Source organism: Oncorhynchus mykiss, chromosome 25 (assembly GCF_013265735.2).
Source record: "Oncorhynchus mykiss isolate Arlee chromosome 25, USDA_OmykA_1.1, whole genome shotgun sequence".
Classification (NCBI taxonomy): domain Eukaryota; kingdom Metazoa; phylum Chordata; class Actinopteri; order Salmoniformes; family Salmonidae; genus Oncorhynchus; species Oncorhynchus mykiss.
Window position 1 is genome coordinate 18,582,715 of NC_048589.1, and position 21,507 is coordinate 18,604,221.

Below are 21,507 nucleotides of genomic sequence, written 5' to 3' on the forward strand. Positions count from 1 at the left end.
CTTGTGAGGCCATATGCTGGTGCGGTAGGCCCTGGGTTCCTCCTAATGCAAGATAATGCTAGACCTCATGTGGCTAGAGTGTGTCAGCAGTTCCTGCAAGAGGAATGCAATGATGCTATGGACTGGCCCGCCCGTTCCCCAGACCTGAATCCAATTGAGCACTTCTGGGACATCATGTCTCGCTCCATCCACCAACGCCACGTTGCACCACAGACTGTCCAGGAGTTGGCGGATGCTTTAGTCCAGGTCTGGGAGGAGATCCCTCAGGAGACCATCCACCACCTCATCAGGAGCATGCCCAGGCGTTGTAGGAAGGTCATACAGGCACGTGGAGGCCACACACACTACTGAGCCTCATTTTGACTTGTTTTAAGGACATTACATCAAAGTTGGATCAGCCTGTAGTGTGGTTTTCCACTTTAATTTTGAGTGTCACTCCAAATCCAGACCTCCATGGGTTGATAAATTTGATTTCCATTGATAATTTTTGTGTGATTTTGTTGTCAGCACATTAAACTATGTAAAGAAAAAAGTATTTAATAAGAATATTTCATTCATTCAGATCTAGGATGTGTTATTTTAGTGTTCCCTTAATTTTTTTGAGCAGTGTAAATACAGGCACAGACTGTGTGTGGAAAATTATTTAAGACTGAGACAATACAACCCAACATTGCAGTTATGTGCATCCTTTCAAGCACAACCTTCTCATTAACCTGTGGTGAGTTATTCACAATTTCGATGAACAAATGGTTTTATATGTAAGATGACTCAATAAAGAGCACAATTATTGATTATTATTATATTATTATTTGTGCCCTGGTCCTATAAGAGCTCTTTGTCACTTCCCACGAGCCGGGTCGTGACAAAAACTCACACTCTTTCTTATGTTTAATAAATGTATTGTATAGTGTGTGCAGTGGCGGTTCTAGACCATTTCAACTGGGGGGGCCAAGCTGGGGCCAGTTGTACTGTTAGAGGGGCCAGTTACATTAGACGTTATTGTTGTCATCGTTTTCTTCACTGCATTGCAGGTATTAGCAGGCAAAATACCATGTTCATAATCATCATCGTTGCCACTGTCTCATAACAGATGTAAAAAAAGAACGATAGAAAAAATGTGTCATGTAAAAACTATTTCATACTCCACATTTAGGGGGGCCACAAGGGGGTCCAAAATTGTTGTCACAGGGGCACTGGCCCCTCCTGGCCCCCACCCCAGAACCGCCACTGAGTGTGTCTGTGTGTGTCAGGCTTACAATGATGCAAAAAACAACATTTGAGAGTGCGCTGACCCTGGTGCTAGAGTGGTTCGCAGCTGGAGGTTGAATGTTTGAAGGGGTACGGGACTATAAAAAGTTTGGGAACCCCTGCATACAACCCTAACCCTGATTACCCTCCTCCTGTCTCTTCCAGTATGTCCCTCCAGACCTATGCATCTGCAACTTTGTGCTGGAGCAGTCTCTCTCTGTGCGGGCCCTGCAGGAGATGCTGGCTAAGACTGGCCAGAACAGTGAAGGGGTGAGTACTGTCCCTCTACCACAGCATCTATACACACTCCTACCCCAGGGCAGACAGCAGAGAGGAGTATTTTCACAAAGTGCTCTCTGCCCAAAGGGAAACTACTGAACATCCCCTGTTTCACATTTTCCATTTGATTCATTTTAGGATTTCAGGGTCATGTTATGAAATTGTTTATTACGGTGACTGGAGTTGCCTCAGTTTGATGTTCAAACACTTTTTTCTCTTTGAGAGAGAGAAATGAGAGGAATTGGCCTATTACATTGGCCTGGAGACCTGGGTGCTGGGAGGTTGAGCCCTCCATGAATTGTAATGTGGATGAAAGTCGTCAAGAGGGAAGGTACCTCTTTGCTGCAGCTTTCCGGAAGTGTTTCTTCCCTGTGCTGGGAGGTTGACCATTTGATTAACAATGAGGCAGAAAAGAAAAGCTCTCAAAGCTACAGTATAATTTCCATTATAAAGCAGAATTGCGCTGTAACTACATTTTTTTATACACCAGGCACAGAGAAGTAAACATGTCCAGATGACAGAGTCACTGTCGCATACACACACCTGAGGTAATGGAGGCAATCTCATTGAATGGACCTACATATGGACATTATTGAGCAAGTTCATATGTGTATGTACTGTAGCTAATGTATTTGTAGTCAAAGCAGGTCTCTACACTACCTCCCTATCTCCTCTGAACAGGCAGTTATAGTCAGTACAAAGGATGAAAGACCTATTTCCTTAGTCCACAGTCATGTGTTTGGGACATTGCGATTACAAGGCAGCCCTACAGAAACACAGCATTACACGCTGCTCTCGCCCTGCTCCTCTTGCAGGGAGCAACCTAAACGCTGCTTGTCCTAAAATGTCATGTTTAATGTTTCAGAGGAAGGAATATGGTATGGACTTGTACACATCAATATCATAGGGATGTTACTAGATGACATCACATGCATTGATGAATATTAACAATTTACCTTACTGAAATATGTTTGATATGAAAATATGCTAATTTCTCATCCATTTTGGTATGATGTCGTACTTTTCCAGGTTGCAGTGTTTTACTGATCTTACTTCTGTATCTTTCTGACATGAGTATAAAGAATTTGTTTCAGTGTGCCTCTGGTCTTTCGGTAGTTCATTACCAGTTGCAGGATGTTGTATTTTAGTGCTAAGAGTATAATGTATCAGTAGAGTGAGCCAAGAAGTATAAGATCATATACTAGATCATTTATCATCTCATTCCTCTGTGGTCAGTTGTTTTCTCATTTATTTTAATAGACAGATAATTAAAGTATTTCTGATACAGTGATCTTAATTGGTACAATAATTTCTGTTAAAACTGTTCTTTGCGAACATTTTGCTTTAGTTTTTCATTAATCAGCTGTAACAGAGCTGTACTGTTACCATTGCTATGTTCATCCATTGTGTTCTGTTCATCTCTCCACCTGTTAGCCTCGAGGAAAGGACCGATGGGTATGTTCACCATTCATTCCATTCTCCTCTCCTGTCACCTCTCTAGCGCATGGCTGTTTAGTCTTGCTCGCAGCTTGCTCTCCCATTTTCATTGGAAATGTATCCTAGGGTTACAATAGTCCCTTCAGGAAAAACAAATAGATTCCCCACAGAAAGCTAGTGTGTTTTTATATGCAAACATTAATGCGTATGCTGCTGAAACGACTAATGACATTATGGATTTATTTCAAGAAGTGAGTCGATTGTGTCACAGCACTTAGCAACATGACAAAGACAAATGGAACCGGGTATAGACTTGCTATACAAATGGTCTCGCTCAACAGTTACTGCTCACATTTCTTCTGGCCAAAGAGAACATGCTGCACCTCTCCTGGATTAACATCAGATGAATGTCAGTCTTCAGTCCCTCCTTAGTGGATTTAGGAGTAAGTCCAGAATCCCTGAATATTACCAACAAATTCTTACCTGTTCACAAATTCTGCACCTAACTTCAGGCATACAATAGTGAGCTACATTATATGAATTATGACTGTAGAAATCAATACACTGACATTTAGAAGGATTCAAAAAAAAAAGAGTTATTATATTTGGGAAGTGAAGCAACTCCAACTCGTTGTTGCCTTGCCAAACTGCTAATGATAGAAAGAATTTCCATAATTTAAGCTGTGGAGCTTCGTGCTCTTTGAGTTGAGTTCAAAGATAAATGGACTTGTCAATGCTGCAGCTTAGCGACCACACTGGACTCCAAATGATGGGGAATTAAAAAATCAAGCCTGATTGGTTCCATCACAGCTGTGTGAACTGGAAAAGCCCTTTGGCAAGAGTAAAGCACAGGCAGACTGGGCCTTCATGTGCCCTTAAAGCTTAGTGAGACGTTTTCAAGTGAAACTGCTTGTTTGCAATAGCTAAGCTGCTTTCTACTTGCCACACTTAACCCCCTTGCATCTACACTTGTGTAGTAACTTCAGTTAACGTGATCTGCTAGACCAGTTCAATATTACCAGAGGGAAGGCCTTTAGTCACTGTTTCTCCTTGATGCACTATTGTCCTCTCTCTAAGGAATGCTGTGGAGACTGATTCAGACCTGGTCTGGAGAAAACATTTTGAACACTGGGTTATATCTCCGGAAATTCTCTCTCCTCATATGCATCTCTTATCACTAACACTCTCCATTCCTCTGTTCCTGCTCCGAATTGTCAATGGAGGAAACACCACGAAGGGAAAATAGTAGTTTCTGGAATCAATATTTTGAGCAGATGAGCTACAGTGGAGGGTATTGACTTAAAGAAGAAATAACTTATTGATATACCGTATTCAGCTGGTCTCTATACTAAAAGGCAGGGATTCCTTAAAGTGGAATATGATCTTAGTAATGGTATTTCGGACTAATATTGGTGTTTGTTTGAGGGGTTATAGATGTTGTGAACAGTGAACACACAAGGCTCAGAAAACCGTTGCAGAAGTACGCTATCAAACATCCATACAGCTCCGTTTCAGCTAGTGACCCCAAATGGAATTCTGTGTGAAGTTCCTCTAACGTGTCCAAATTGAGCAGTGAACACACTTGTGGTTTCATAACTTTGTTTACTGGGCTAAGGATCAAAGGTCAAACTGTCGAAGTCAGTGACTGAAGTGCCCAGGGTGAGGCAGGGTAAGGCAGGGTGAAGCTGATACCCTGTGGCAGGGTGACATGTGCAGTGGTATTTCAGTGCCACCTTTGAGAGAAACCCCATTGCTGTCACCCTGGTGGCTGCTGGATAAATGCAGGGGGGTGATGTGCTGCTAAAGGTCATGCTTTCTCAATTGATGTCAGCATGTCATCTCCTGGCAACAGCTGGGGGGGAGATCGTTTCCCCCGCCTTTGATCAAATAGCCTTTCCCCTTCTGGGCCAGGGACGCTAGGGACAGAGGAATCTGAGGCTGCCACAGTTGTGGATGGTGTGAGGTTATGATAAGTGTTATGTTTAGAGCTGGTCTAGTTCTCTCAGATTGTGTTGGGTTGAATGCAGCTGGATATGCCCGATGCACATTAAACTATCCCTCAGGAAGCCTGAACAGCCTGACACGGTGCTGGCACGGCTGCAGTCTGATAATCCATGGCAACTGCATTGAACTGGAGGCTATTGTCTTAGCAAAAGCAGCACAGATAGAGGATGCATGGTGTGTTTGGTTAAGAAGACACTGGCATGCAAAATCAATTATGTCTCAAATAAGATCTTGCACAGCACGTAACCATCTGTGATTGGCCAACAGAGACTATGCGTAGTTTACAATACTGTGGATAGGACAGAAGGAGACAAACTCACATATTTTCTTTAACTTACATACCCTGCTCAGTAATGTAATTTTCTCTTACCTTACTGCTCCATAGAGGCTCATAAGAAAGGTGAGTAACACATGGTTGCCTGCAGAGCGAAGGGACAGGTTTGCAAGCAGAGCCCAAGTAGTGACCTCACATCACTCTTTCCCCTACCCTTCTCCTCGAACTGCTGTGAAACCGCAGTGGAACCTTGTGTCTTTCCTCTCCTAGTGCTTTCTGTCACAAACCAGACCCTTCTTACTGTAACACAAGGTCTTTGTTACCAATGCATTAGAGGCAGAGAGCTCTCTTTCTCACCCCCCTTCCTTTTTACCTGCAGCCGTGTGACGATCATCTGTATACTTCTCCTTGGATACAGGAAGCAGGCGTATCCCCTGAGTGACATGTCTGACTGCATGCTTTCAGTGTTGTGTTGTGGACTTCAGGACCGTCGTCAGAGAGGAGAGGACAGGCTGAGAGGGGCAGGCTGAGAGGGGCAGGCTTGGGCAGTCTGTGGCCCCCTGCCTTGTGTGAAGTCATTACAGTCTTAGTTCTCTAACTGTGATGCAGACGGAGAGATATGTGAGAGAGCGACAGAGAGAGAGTGAGAGAGCGAGTGAAAGGGAGAGACAGAGAGGTCACGGGGGACATCCTGTCTTATAGTGTGTCTGGTGTGTGATGGGTGTTGTGCTGTCTCCACAGGCGGCTCAGGGTGGTGGACACAGAACACTTCTGTATGGACACGCCATCCTCCTGAGGCATTCCTTTAGCGCCATGGTGAGACTGCACTGCACGTACACTCTCATACGATACCCAAGAACCGGGGACTGTTTTGTCATTATTCCATGTGTTACTATTTCATAGTTACTGTTTTATAACATTTCATAGGAATATTTGTTGCATATGTAGTACTGATATTTGTTCCAGTTCTGAATGCTACAGCAGAGTTGTGTGATTCTTTTGATTATCGTTTTCATGTTGCTTTGATGTGTGTCTATACATTGCAGTATCTGACCTGTTTGAAGACTTCAAGGTCACAGACAGATAAGCTGTCCTTTGATGTGGGGCTGCAGGAGGACTCAACAGGTAAAACCTCCTCTATCGGGCTCTAGGGTCACTAGCACACAGTCACTCATAGCTGGGGGTTCTGACTGGGACTTCAACTCATGTAGGATTTGACCTGCCCCAGTATACATTTCAGATTATCTTAAGCACTGCATGAAAAGAGGGATTTACGGTTTCCTATATTGTAGGAAATGTACCACATTTGCAGAGATTTCAGTTATTTATTCCCTAGGAGATCTCCCCTGAAAACATTGCTAGCAGACTAAAATAAATGTCTTCGATTGGCTCTTTGTCACAATGTCGAGGCTCAGCTCATGTCTCATAGAGATGTAAAATATGGTTTGGCTCTCCACCTATTGGAAGGCTGGTTGCTATGGTGCTTGTATGTTAAGTGTGAGTGGGCTTACACTATATTAGAGTTGGTGTGAATACATTTGTGTGTCTTAAATGTAATTGCGTGTCTGCTGTGCTCGCTTGTGTGTGTTGCTTTCACCGTTGTCATCTATTCCCAAACAGTAGTTACAGGTTCAACTTTCTGTGTAGCTCAACCATCTGTGTATGTACACTGAACAAAAATAGAAACGCAACATGCAACAATTTCAATGATTTTACTGAGTTACAGTTCATAAGGAAATCAGTCAATTGAAATAAATGTATTAGGACCGAATCTATGGATTTCACATGACTGGGAATACAGATATGCATATGTTGGTCAGAGATACCTTAAAAAAAACAGGTAGGGGTGTGGATCAGAAAATCAGTCAATATCTAATGTGACCACCATTTGCCTCATGCAGCACTCTGGTGGACATTTCTGAAGTCAGCATTCCATTTGCATGCTCCCTCAAAACTTGAGATATTTGTGGCATTGTGTTGCGTGACAAGACTGCACATATTAGAGTGGCCTTTTATTGTCCCCAGCACCAGGTGCACCTGTGTAATGATCATTCTGTTTAATCAGCTTCTTGATGTGTCAGGTGGATGGATTATCTTGGTGTATGGAACATTTTACGTATTTTTTTATTTCAGCTCATGACACATGAGACCAACACTTTGCATGTTGTGTTTATATTTTTGTTCAGTGTACATATATTTTTTAATGCAAAAATACTTGTTTGAACTTAAACAACTAAAACCAGGCAAAAAAAACAGTGTAGAAATTATAATGAACCTACATTTTTTATAATTTAATCTCTGAACTATTTTTCTTCAATTACAGTATTTTTAATATAGAATATAGCAGCGCAGTTTGGATTTGGTTGATTTTGTGGTCTCAAACCAGTGAACTTATTAACATTCTTCATCAGGAAATTGGGCAAAATATAATTATTGACAATGAAAAAGATGGGAATGTTGTTCCCTTGTCATATAATTGCTACATTTACTATCAATATAGCATTAAAAATAGTTTTCCAGATTGCATTTAGCCCCAAAAAATTGGGATGCGAATGAGACATCCTGGTTCAATTTGGACCCTGGGGCAAAACCAATTGAGAACCCCTTATGTAGATCATAGATTTATAAATAACATTATTCAGGTGAAGCCTGTTGGTGGACCATCCATCCTGCTTCCAAACAGAGGTCAGAGGGTGAGAAGGTACGCATCGGAGATGACCTCATCCTTGTCAGCGTGTCATCAGAACGATACCTTGTGAGTACACCCTCAGTCTATAAACATCTCATTAAGAATAATACATATTATAGGCTTTTTAAAGTGTCCATCCCCATTGAACAGAGCCATAATGCCAATCAATCCTGTAAGGTTAGCCAAAGATTGCAGATCGTCTTGGACTGAAGGTGTCTCCCTCCCACACAGTTCAATCTGTCCATTAAAGCAGACCAGACATTTGGGATAGGAAGCTAAGAAAGAGCAGGGGAAGGCCACATATGTACAGCTGGGATGAAGAGAGCAACACTGTCAAACTGAACAGCTACTGTACCCTACCTTACTCTGTCCCCTATCCCTCCTTCCCTACACTGTGCAGCCTGGCCAGCCCTGTTCCTCTTCAGGCCCATCTATGAGCATCTCCCAGACCCAGACACCCCTGTGTTATTCCCACTGTGTGGGCATCAGCGCCTTGGCATGCTGGGCCTGGAAAACATCTCCAGCATGACGCAAGGAGAGTGTGACAACAGCCAGCCCAGCCAAGCCCATGTTTATGGGTCTTCAGCAGGGATATGGCAGCCCTCGCTAAGCCAGAGTCCCACTGTCATGTTACAGTTACTGCCACGGCTCCGGGCTCTGCTGTCACCAGTGAGATGCTCCCTCTAACCAGGCCTACAGAACCTCCAGGTCCAGTAATGGAGGAGGGAGGTGGAGAATTCCCCAAGTGTCTGGCGCACGCACGCACACACAAACCCAGAACCCTCGAAACTGGCAGATTCCCGAGTCCACTCGCAGTCCTGTACACTCTCCAGCGCCAGCCTTTCTCCAGTTTGATGAATGATTCTAAATCTACTGCAGCGATAACAGCCTTCCTATCACGCCCTCCAATGCATGCATAGACAAACCTCTGAGTTGTAGCCTGGCCCAATTCCTTGAATCAAACTGGGTATTTGACATAGGCCCTGCAGTATAGGCCTACTGGTAGTGTGTCCCCATACTGTAGATATTGATAGTGTGTGTAACATAATGTTCCTCTGTCTTCACCAGCACCTGTCCATCTCCAATGGCAACATCCAGGTGGACGCGTCCTTCATGCAGACTCTGTGGAACGTCCACCCCACCTGCTCTGGCAGCAACGTGGAGGAGGGTAGGTCCAACAGTTCATTAATCGTCACTGGCTTATAATGTTGTTTGAAATGTTGTGGGTATCAATTAAAGGTGCTGTTAATCCATCCTCCTAAAGGTTACCTGCTGGGTGGCCATGTGTTGCGTCTGTTCCATGGTCATGATGAGGTTTTGACCATCCCAGGGTCTGACCAGAGTGATGAGCAACAGAGGTGAGACCTACAGCTGGGAAACAGCTAAAAAGACTCTAAGAAATTAGTTTTCCCCTTAGTCTGTTGTGAATGTGGCTGACCTGGCTGACGCTGGGTCTGTCACTACTCAGTGTGACGCTGGGTCTGTCACTACTCAGTGTGACGCTGGGTCTGTCACTAGTCAGTGTGACGCTGGGTCTGAGAGAAGCACAGAAATAATGTCTGCCTTGCTTTCTATAGTCACACAGCGCTAGTGATGACAGCCAGCAAGGTAGCAGAGGAAAAGGCACATGGGGGTCGGGGAGACAGTGCTCTACTCCGTATAACCATCGCCAGGCGCCGAAGACATGTGAAGGACTCTTCATCTTCCTCCCAGTCACACTGTCAATTTTTAGCTCACTGTTTGTGTGTGGCAATAATATGCTGCTGAATAAATAGCCTTGGCTTTCCGCTTGAAAGGGAGCATTTTCTTAAGACCTTACACTCTGGAGCCAGTCACCCACATCATTAATAGACAGTGTTGCTCTCGGTCTCCGTTGGTTACGTGGGTGTCCTGGATGAAGGATGCGCGCGGTTGCCGTGAAGGTAAATATTAAGGTTCATCTGAGGTCCCATTCTGAGCCTTCCTTCCTCTGACCTGATATCACTGTGACAGAAGGGAATAAAGCAGTCAGAGATGGAATCCTGCTAAAGTCATAAAACATGACCATTATGAGCCTGTGGCAGTATTAAAACATTGCAGTGATCTAGACCTTTCATGCACCTCTCGTGCCCCCAGGATAGTGAACTATGAGACGGGGAATGCAGGAGCGAAGGCCAGGTCTCTGTGGAGGCTGGAGCCTCTCAGAATCAGGTGAGTTCAGCTCTTTTTATTTCCTCTCTAGGTTTTCTACCTCTCCTTCCCCGCCTTCCTCTGCTCTGACTCACTTTGATGTTTCATTATGCTTTTTGACACCAACCATTTGTAAAGTATTTGAAAGATTCAATATCAGTGGCTTTCCTCTCAGATATGCCCTGCACTGTCAGATCTGGAATTTGTCAGCCATGTTTAATCTGCTATGGCTTTAACACTGTTTTGTTTTGATGTAAGCATCTGGGCAAAAATGTCTAGTCATAAAAATGGGTATTACATGCCTAATTATTTAGGTGTTTTCAGCCATTTAGTAATTATCTATGCACATGACATGATGCCAGCTACTTAACAGCTAGTCTGGCAGCTAGTTCATCATGTGTACACAAACTAATTAGGGGATATAATGCTTCTAGGGGCTTGTTGTTGTTCTTGATACCGTTCTGTGTTTGTGCGCGTGTGCGTCTCTGTGCCCCTGGACAGCTGGAGCGGGAGTCACATTCGCTGGGGTCAGCCCTTCCGTCTCCGCCACCTCACCACGGGGCACTACCTGGCCCTGACGGAGGAGAGGGGGGTGGTGCTGCAGGACCGGGAGAAGTCTGACACTTCCTCCACAGCCTTCTGCTTCAGAGCCTCCAAGGTCAGCGCTCAGGACCAGCTATATCTCTCACACACACATGCAGGGATACATGTACGCACACACACAAGCGCGCACGGACGTACAAACACACACACACACACCTCAGACTGTCTCTCGATCACAAAGTTGCTCTGGAAAATGTTTCGACTTGTGGCCCCATACCAACCAGGACAAGGTTATTTTAAGTCTGTTCTTGGCAAGGGTGTTTTAGACTGAGCCAGTGATTGGGAGCAATTAGTGACCTCCTACTTATGGATCAACAGCATGGTGTAACCCACCATATTACTGAGGCAGTTTATCATAGGCTTAATACACTTTACATTTCATACCTTTTGTATTGTGTCCATTCTTAATGGGGAAACAAATCTATAGTGATTCATGGGGTCTTGCCTGTGGCCATCATCTGTCACTTGCTCAGTGATCTAGGCTATACGCACTGTATCTCCTCTTCTTGTCTCTTCCTCCGTCTGCCTCTCTATTAACCTAGACATCCTGGCGTGTGTAATATTATATAGAGATGTCAGTGCTCCTCCAGTCCTTGACCAGCCTGATACAGATCTGTCAGCATCTTTTAAATTGCTTTTCATAGATCAAGTTCCCTCAACACTTTGCATAATCAAATGTGTGATTTGAATAAAACTGCATACATTGTCTGGAGCCTGACTTGGAGACTTTCATCAAAGTTTCATTAAACGGAGTGTGATATCTTGATGTGTTTGGGTCCTTCCTTCCCTCCAGGAAAAGCTGGAGTCGAGCCCTAAGCGGGACATCGAGGGCATGGGGATGGCAGAGATTAAGTATGGGGACTCAATCTGCTTCGTCATGCACGTGGCTACAGGACTCTGGCTGTCTTACCAGGCGCCTGATGTAAAATCATCTCGCCTGGGCCCTCTCAAGAGACGGGTGAGACACCAATGCACTGATTTATTTCTCAAATGTTTGATACAGTGAGAACTTGCTTTAAACATTTCTAGCCTAATGAATTAACTGACTTTCAACTTTCAGTGAGAATGGTTATGGTGGGACTATTACACTAGCAGTAATAAAACAAATCCCATTAAAATAACAATTGACCAGAAGCACATGCAATAAATATAATGATATATATAAATATAATACATTCCCAGAGCAGATGATGATTCTTTTGGTGGTTTTCTAGCCGATAATTTTGAAAGAAGTGTGCTTTCTCTGTAACTAAATAAAACACGGATCTGGCTGTAATGAATGAGATGTGAGAGGATTGCAGTATCGGTGTGTGGGTAAGATCACTGGGGAAGCCAAACCAGGGAAAAAAGACATATTACAATCGATGTGTTGTGATAATTGCGTTGTTTGCTCTCACTTCATGAGAGCCCATGAGTCCAGATTGCGCAACATTTCTATAGGCTATGCAATTGCACGAGAAAACAGAGTTTTGATAGCCACTATTAAAAAGAGGAGGATCCCATCAGCTTTCTATAGGATAGGCTTACTATATTTATTTCTCAACTTTCCTAATATTAAGCACATACTGTAGCTTCGCTTTACAACAGGAGTGGCATTAAAATTAACCATGGTTTTTAAGTGGATAGATGACATGTATTTCCCCCCCCTGCCCCAGTTCTGAGACAGGTGCATGGTAATGGTCCATTCTAAATCCAAAATAATTTCACACATATATAATTTAGTATACAGTGCATTTGGAAAATATTCAGAAACCTTGACTTTTTCCACATTTTGTTACGTTGCAGCCTTATCCTAAATAAAAAAATGTCCCTGAGCAATCTACACACAATATCGCATATTTAGAAAGCAAAAACAGGTTTTTAGAAATGTTTGCACATTTATTAAAAATAAAATACATATCGTACTTACATAAGTATTCAGGCAGTTTGCTATGAGACTTGAAATTGAGCTCAGGTGCATCCTGTTTCCATTGACCATCCTTGAGATGTTTCTACAACTTGATTGGAGTCCACCTGTGGTTAATTCAATTGATTGGACATGATTTGAAAAGGCACACACCTGTCTATATAAGGTCACACAGTTGACAGTGCATGTCAGAGCAAAAACCAAGCCATGAGGTCGAAGGAATTATCCGTAGAGTTCAGAGACATGATTGTGTCGAGGCACAGATCTGGGAAAGTAGAGAGCTCTAGAGGTCATCTGTGGAGATGGGAGAGCCTTCCAGAAGGAAAACTATCTCTGCAGCACTCCACCAATCAGGCCTTTATGGTAGAGTGGCCAGATGGAAGCTACTCCTCAGTAAAGGGCACATGACAGCCCGCTTGGAGTTTGCCAAAAGGCATCTAAACATTCTCAGACCATGAGAAACAAGATTCTCTTGTCTGATGAAACCAGGATTGAACTCTTTGGCCTGAATGTCAAGCGTCATGTCTGGAGGAAACCTGGCATCATCCCTTTTGGTGAAGCATGGTGGTGGCAGCATCATGCTGTGGGGATGTTTTTCAGCTGCAGGGTCTGGGAGACTAGTCAGGATCGAGGGAAAGATGAATGGAGCAAAGTACAGATGGATCCTTGATGAAAACCCACTCCAGAATGCTCAGGACCTCAGACTGGGGGCAAAGGTTCACCTTCCAACAGGACAACGACCTTAAGCACACAGCCAAGACAACGCTGGAGTGGCTTCGGGACAAGTCTCTAAATGTCCTTGAGTGGCCTTGCCAGTGCCTGGACTTGAACTCAATCGAACATCTCTGGAGAGACCTGAAAATAGCTGTGCAGCGAAGCCATCCAACCTGACAGTGCTTGAGTGGATCTGCAGAGAAGAATGGGAGAAAATCCCCAAATACAGGTCTGCCAAGCTTGTAGCATCATACCCAAGAAGACTCGAGGTTGTAATCGCTGCGAAAGGTTTTTTAACAAAGTACTGAGTAAAGGGTCTAAATGCATATGTAAATGTGATATCAGTTTTTCATTTTTAATAAGTTTGCCAACATTTCTTAAAACCTGTTTTTGTTTTGCAGTTATGGGGTATTGTGTTTAGGTTAATGAGGGGAAAAAACAATTTTATTTATTTTAGAGAGGCCGTAAAGTAAGAAAATACGGAGAAAGTCAAGTGGTCTGAATACTTTCCAAATGCACTGTATAAGAATACTTATCTCACTCCATTTTTCTTCCATGTGTAATATGCAGTAGACTATGCTTTGTATAACAGCACAATCATAATATTTATTCAGGTTTTTCTTTCGGACTTGGGCTCATAAGCATATGCATATTTTCTAATATGTGAATGGGTTTTTGAATTAATCATCACCTTAGAAAGCGCTGTGCATTTCATTGTGTTGGGCTTTGAAACAACATACACAACAACCATGTTTTACACTGTTTCAACCTGCTGTTGAACTTCTTTCTTCAAATTGATCATCACAGTGAGGTGAGTTTTAAAAGTAAGATAGGCCTACTGTTTTGATGAGAAGTGTTTGATGTGATTTTAGATTGTATTGATGTTAGAGGGACAGTAGAGCCCTGAGTACCAGGCCATTAGGACCTGATGGAGGAACAATAGAGCCCTGAGTACCAGGCCATTAAGACCTGTCGGTAGTTAGCAAATTGGGTACTACCAAAGCATGTCCAGAGTGCATAAAATGAGATTATGTAGAATGTTACTGCGGTCATGACTTATGACTGCCGGTGTGGTGGAAATGTGGTCACCGCAACAGCCCTATGCCAGGACCATTCACAGTTGAGCTCACTCAGCCAATCAGCGTTAAGCTAAACTATTTACATTTGTTATTATTAATGCTTGTTGGCTTTCCTTGTATTCAATTAAAGGAAAGGTGGCAACAATGTAATACTCTTTTTGACCTAACAGCATCAGATAGATTGGTTACACATATAGAGACAGAGGGGCGCTGTTTCGCTTGCTTTCTTCGTTGAGATGCATTCAGCCTCTTGCGAATTGAAGGAATATTATGAAACACAATGATACATTTAGTCTTTGTAAAAAAAATAAAAAAAAATTGGTCAATGTTTTTGGGAAGCCTGGCTTTCCTTGGAATCCACAAATACACACCACTGGAGGATTGTGCGATTGATTATATGACAGTCCCTCAACTCCACAGCAATGCAGCCTAATAGCCTGTAATGTCAGCCTAGCCATACTCAACACCGCTAATCAGGGGTTGGAACCAACATTATTTTCCAATAGTTTAGTTCTGTTCCACTATTCTAACCAGCAAAATAAAGTTCTGAACTGGTTCAAACCCCCCAAAAGTACCAGTTTATTTAGTTCCTTTCTGTTCCTATTTTAATCTGTGTGATCGACATTAGTTTTTACATTTAGCTCATTAAATTACTCCACCAATCAGTGCGGATAGAGCAGCGTGCTATAGACAGGGAAAGCTAATTGTTTACATGCTTGATGGACAGACAAGTGTAGGGCGCGAGATGCAACTAAAATGTTGCGGGTGGGGAGCAAGCAAAAGAGAGGGATGGACATGGAGGAGGCTTGGCTTGAAGCGCTTACCATCATGACATGACGTGCATTATAATGTGTTTAGGATATTATAGTAGGCCTATCATTCCTACTTCACTGAATTACATAATTATATACTAGCTACTTACGGAGGAGGAGCTGCTAAAATGGAGGAACTTTGAACGTCCAAACATTGGCTCAACACCCTGGACCAGAGTTAATAAAAAGCTTGTGTGTGAAGCGGCAACAGCATTCAAAACACGTCACACCTATTTGTAGTTTATAAATCCAATGTGAAACGTGATAACTAATAGTGTTCTTAACTAGCCTAGAAAAAGCTGACAGGCAGACACTGCTAGGAGAAGTTTGAGTGACAGAGTGAGTGCTTTGCATAGGTGCGTTGATAGCAAAAATAATGCTCCGAACTCTTTAGAGATACTGGTTCCCAGTTGGGAACCTACCCTCCCACGTTCAGCTGGAACGGTGGCGCATGGAACGCAAAAATATTCGTAGAAATATTTAACCTCCACACATTAACAAGTCCAATAGCTCAAATGAAAGATAAACACCGTGTTCATCTAGCCAGCAAGTCAGATTTCTAAAATGTTTTACGGCGAAAACATAGCACATATATATGTCAAACCACCACCAGACACAGCTCATTTGAATAGCCAAAACATGCAATCAACAAACGCAGGATTAAAAAATAAATCATTCACTAACCTTTTGAAAATCTTCATCAGATGACAGTAATAGGACATGTTACACAGTACATTTTTTTTTTCAATAATATGCCATTTATATCCATAAATGTCCATTTACATTGAGTTCATGTTCAGAAATTACTCAAAAATGTCCGCAGGAAATCTAGGTAGCGCGGCAAGATAACGTAAATAGACATCATAAACTTTGACTAAATATACATGTTCTACATATAGTAAGAAAGATACACTGCTTCTTTATGCAATCGCTTTGTTACATTTATTTTTAACGTTACAGAAATCGCACACTATTCAATATTCTGAGACGGCGCTCAGATATAAGCTACATTTCTCCGTAATGTTGGAGTCAACAGAAACACAGATTTCAGCATAAATATTCCCTTACCTTCGATGGTCTTCGTTCAGAATGTTCTGGAAGGCTTCATACTTACCCAATACATCGTTTGGTTTCAAGTCTTGCGTCTTTGTATTAGCTACTGCTAATAACATCAGCTGAAATGCACCCAAAATGTCCTCTGGTCCGGAAAAGTTGCGCATCAAAACTTCAAAATTACATATTATATGTCGACTAAACAGGTCAAACTAAGTGCAGAAGCAAGCTTTATGATGTTTTAAACACACAAAACACATTTCAATTCAACCGGTCATCGTTAGCTCTTCCCAGGAGTGCTGGAACAAAGGAATGACCGGGACCAATTCGCGCCCCAACGCACAACATATTTTCTCATGGCACACACTAATTTCACTCCCATAGGGCCAATTCTCGCGCGATTTGAACGATTAAAAGCTCTACTGAATGAGGACATCTAGTGGAAGACATAGAAAGTCTCCCCAGATTCATAACTGGTTGGGAAGGGTGGGGGCGATGACGTCAAAGTTGCTCCAACTTTCATGACCACAAATGCCTGCCCTGTGAGTTCTGCTATACTTACAGACATAATTCCAACGGTTTTAGAAGCTTTAGAGTGTTTTCTATCCAATAATAATTATTATATGCATATATTAGCAATTTTTGACAGATTTGTTTTTCAGTTTACTAGGGGTACCCAATTCCTCCAAAGGGGGCATAAGTCAGCCATATCCTCAACAGGTTTTAAAAGAACGTTATTCACTGGTTCTCAAGATTTGAAAATAACAGTTCTGTTCTGGAACACTAGAGATCACTTTTGTTCCCGGTTCTGTTTACTTTCCTTGAAAGATTCCGTTATTTCCCCATTTTTGGTTCTATTCCCTGAACTGGTTCCAACCTCTGCTGCTAATCTGTCAACTTCTCTCTTTCTCTCTCTTTGCCCTCATCTTTCCTTCCTCCCTCTTTCTCTCTTTTGCTTTCTCTCTGTCACTCTATTTCTCTCTCTCTCTCTCTCGCCTCTCCCTCCTTTGCCTACCCCCCCTTTTCCCGCTTTATCTATGTTCCTCCCTCCTCCAGGCCTGCCTCCACTCTGAGGGTCATATGGATGATGGGCTGACCTTGCAACGGTGTCAGCACGAAGAGTCCCGTGCTGCTCGCATCATCCGTAACACCACCCGCCTCTTCAGTCACTTCATCAGGTACACCACCTTTAAACCACACAACTACACTTTTGGATGAGGCTTATAGGTCATCCAAATGACCGTGATCACCGTAACAACCATTCGAATAGCAAAACAAATCAAACGTATATTTAAACAGTGCCTTCAGAAAGTATTCACACACCCTTACTTTTTCCACAGCCTGATTTTGGATTTTAATTAATATAATTGTAATAATTATTATAATTTTTTAAAGATTACATTTTATATTTTATAAACAATACAGAACATACAAACATCAACTACATGACACCTGCCCAGACCCACTAGTACAGACCCCTCTCCAGTGCCCTCATCACTTTCCGGCACATGGCCTAAAACTGCACCATTTTGTTTCTCTCTGTAGCCCACGCACTTTCATTAGATTTTTCCATTGTGTTAATGATGGCTGATTGATTCAGTATACGTAGTATATGTTTTTTCAAGATGAGTGATGAGAATTGTCATGTCTTGAAATATTCAGACAGACAGATTAAAAGTATTTTTACATTGTAATAATTTTTACACAGTGAAAACATGTTTATTGAAAATGAAATATAGAAATGTAACATTTTACATACAGTGGGGAGAACAAGTATTTGATACACTGCCGATTTTGCAGGTTTTCCTACTTACAAAGCATGTAGAGGTCTGTAATTTTTATCATAGGTACACTTCAACTGTGAGAGACTGAATCTAAAACAAAAATCCAGAAAATCACATTGTATGATTTCTAAGTAATTAATTAGCATTTTATTGCATGACATAAGTATTTGATACATCAGAAAAGCAGCACTTAATATTTGGTACAGAAACCTTTGTTTGCAATTACAGAGATCATATGTTTCCTGTAGTTCTTGACCAGGTTTGCACACACTGCAGCAGGGATTTTGGCCCACTCCCCCATACAGACCTTCTCCAGATCCTCCAGGTTTCGGGGCTGTCGCTGGGCAATACGGACTTTCAGCTCCCTCCAAATATTTTCTATTGGGTTCAGGTCTGGAGACTGGCTAGACCACTCCAGGACCTTGAGATGCTTCTTACGGAGCCACTCCTTAGTTGCCCTGGCTGTGTGTTTTGGGTCGTTGTCATGCTGGAAGACCCAGCCACGACCCATCTTCAATGCTCTTACTGAGGGAAGGAGGTTGTTGGCCAAGATCTCGCGATACATGGCCCCATCCATCCTCCCCTCAAAACGGTGCAGTCGTCCTGTCCCCTTTGCGGAAAAGCATCCCCAAAGAATGATGTTTCCACCTCCATGCTTCACGGTTGGGATGGTGTTCTTCGGGTTGTACTCATCCTCCTTCTTCCTCCAAAAACGGCGAGTGGAGTTTAGACCAAAAATATATATTTTTGTCTCATCAGACCACATGACCTTCTCCCATTCCTCCTCTGGATCATCCAGATGGTCATCGGCAAACTTCAGATGGGCCTGGACATGCGCTGGCTTGAACAGGGGGACCTTGCGTGCGCTGAAGGATTTTAATCCATGACTGCGTAGTGTGTTACTAATGGTTTTCTTTGAGACTGTGGTCCCAGCTCTCTTCAGGTCATTGACCAGGTCCTGCCGTGTAGTTCTGGGCTGATCCCTTACCTTCCTCATGATCATTGATGCCCCACGAGGTGAGATCTTGCATGGAGCCCCAGACCGAGGGTGATTGACCGTCTTCTTGAACTTCTTCCATTTTCGAATAATTGCGCCAACAGTTGTTGCCTTCTCACCAAGCTTCTTGCCAATTGTCCTGTAGCCCATCCCAGCGCAAGTCTACAATTTTATCCTTGATGTCCTTACACAGCTCTCTGGTCTTGGCCATTGTGGAGAGGTTGAAGTCTGTTTGATTGAGTGTGTGTACAGGTGTCTTTTATACAGGTAATGAGTTCAAACAGGTGCAGTTAATACAGGTAATGAGTGGAGAACAGGAGGGCTTCTTAAAGAAAAACTAACAGGTCTGTGAGAGCCGGAATTCTTACTGGTTGGTAGGTGATCAAATACTTATATCATGCAATAAAATGCAAATTAATTACTTAAAAATCATACAACGTGATTTTCTGGATTTTTGTTTTAGATTCCGTCTCTCAAAGTATACCTATGATAAAAATTACAGACCTCTACTCGCTTTGTAAGTAGGAAAACCTGCAAAATTGGCAGTGTATCAAATACTTGTTCTCCCCACTGTAAGTATTCATAACCCTGAGTCAATAGTTTGTAGAACCTCCTTTGGCAGCGATTAGAGCTGTGAGTTGTGTTGGTTATGTCTATCTCAGCTTTGCACATATGGATTTGGGGATTGTCTCCCATTCTTCCTTGCAGATTTTCTCCAGCTCTGTTAAGTTAGATGAGGAGCAATCTTAAAGTCTTTTCACCAATTTTCAATGAGATTCAGGACTGGGGTTTGGTTGGGCCACTCAAGGACTTTCACACTCTTCTTCTGGAGCCATTCCAGCATTGCTTGGCTGTATGCTTGGGGTCATTACCCTGTTGGAACGTAAATCTTCGCCCCAGTCTAAGGTTGTTTGCACTCTGAAGCAGGTTCTCATCAAGGATGTGCCTGTATTTGGCTCCATTCATTGTTCCATCTATCCTGAACAGTCTTCCAGTCCCTGCCACTAAAAATCATCCCCATAGCATGATGCTACCACCACCATGCTCCACAGTAGGGATGGTGTTAGATGGGTGATGAGCTGAGTTAAAAAAAATTATCATCAGACCACAGAATCTTTTGCCTTTTTCTCAAGAGTGGCTTCATGTGCCTTTTTCTCAAGAGTGGCTTCCGTCTGGCCATTCTACCAAAAATCCCAGATTGGTGAAGTGCTGTAGAGACAGTAGTTTTCCTTCTGGCACGTTCTCCCATCTCAGCCAAGGAACTCTGTAGTTCTGTCAAAGTAATCACTGGGTTCTTGGCCACCTCTTGACCAAGGTCCTTTTTGCCCTGTTTCTCAGTTTGGTTGGACGGCCAGCTCTAGGCAGAGTCTGGGTAGTTCCATATTTTTTCAATTTACAAATTATGGAGACCGCTGTGCTCTTGGAAACCTTCAACACTCTAGAAATGGTTTTATACCCTTCCCCAGATATATGCCTCATCACAATTCTATCTTGGAGATCCAAGGACAGTTTTTTTCCCAAGTCAAATCACAGTTCTTTAGACTTCACTGCACTGTCAACTGTGGGACCTTATATAGACAGGTGTGTTTCTTTCTAAATCATGTCCAAACAATTGAATTGACCACAGGTGGACTCCAATCAAGTTGTAGTGACATCTCAAGGATGCTCAAAGGAAATTGGATGCACCTGAGCTGAATTTGGAGTGTCATAGCAAAGGGGTGTGTAAGTTCTGTATTTAATTTCAATAAATTAGCAAACATTTCTAAAAACACGTTTTCACTATGTCATTATGGGTTATTGGGTGTAGATCGGTGATGAAAAAAATCTATTTAATCAATTTTGAATTCAGCCTGTAACACAACAAAATGTGGAGTAAGTCAAGCGGTATGAATACTCTCTGAAAAAGAAACGCCCCTTTTTCAGGACCCGGTCTTTCAAAGATAATTCATAGAAATCCAAGAAACTTCACAGATCTTAATTGTAAAGGGTTTAAACACTGTTTCCCATGCTAATTCAATTAACCATAAACAATTAATGAACATGTACCTATGGAATGGTTATTAAAACACGTAACAGCGTACAGATGGAAAAAACACCAAAAAACACCAAAAGAAAGATGCCCAGGGTCCCTGCTCATCTGCGGGAATGTGCCTTAGGCATGCTGCAAGAAGGCAAGACTGCAGATGTGGCCATGGCAATAAATTGCAATGTCCGTACTGTGTGACGCCTAAGACAGCGCTACAGCGAGACAGGACGGACAGCTGATTCAGTGGCAGACCACGTGTAACAACACCTGCACAGGATCGGTACATCCAAACATTACACCTGTGGGACAGGTACAGGATGGCAACAACAACTGCCCGAGTTACACCAGGAATGCACAATCCCGCCATCAGTGCTCAGACTGTCCACAATAGGCTGAGAGAGGCTGGACTGGGGGCTTGTAGGCCTGATGTAAG

The 21,507-nt window shown here is 42.8% G+C and overlaps 1 protein-coding gene across 1 annotated transcript in view; it reads left to right on the plus strand.

Moving 5' to 3' along the window:
• Nucleotides 1–21,507, plus strand: part of LOC110505504 (ryanodine receptor 3) — a 163,015-nt gene that overhangs the window by 44,631 nt on the left and 96,877 nt on the right. The window contains exons 3-12 of the mRNA XM_036962270.1: nt 1,414–1,518; nt 5,984–6,058; nt 6,289–6,367; nt 7,885–7,997; nt 9,000–9,099; nt 9,196–9,289; nt 10,047–10,121; nt 10,602–10,758; nt 11,497–11,661; nt 17,324–17,445. Coding sequence (XP_036818165.1) covers nt 1,414–1,518; nt 5,984–6,058; nt 6,289–6,367; nt 7,885–7,997; nt 9,000–9,099; nt 9,196–9,289; nt 10,047–10,121; nt 10,602–10,758; nt 11,497–11,661; nt 17,324–17,445 — 1,085 coding nt within the window. The remainder of the gene's footprint in view (nt 1–1,413; nt 1,519–5,983; nt 6,059–6,288; nt 6,368–7,884; nt 7,998–8,999; nt 9,100–9,195; nt 9,290–10,046; nt 10,122–10,601; nt 10,759–11,496; nt 11,662–17,323; nt 17,446–21,507) is intronic.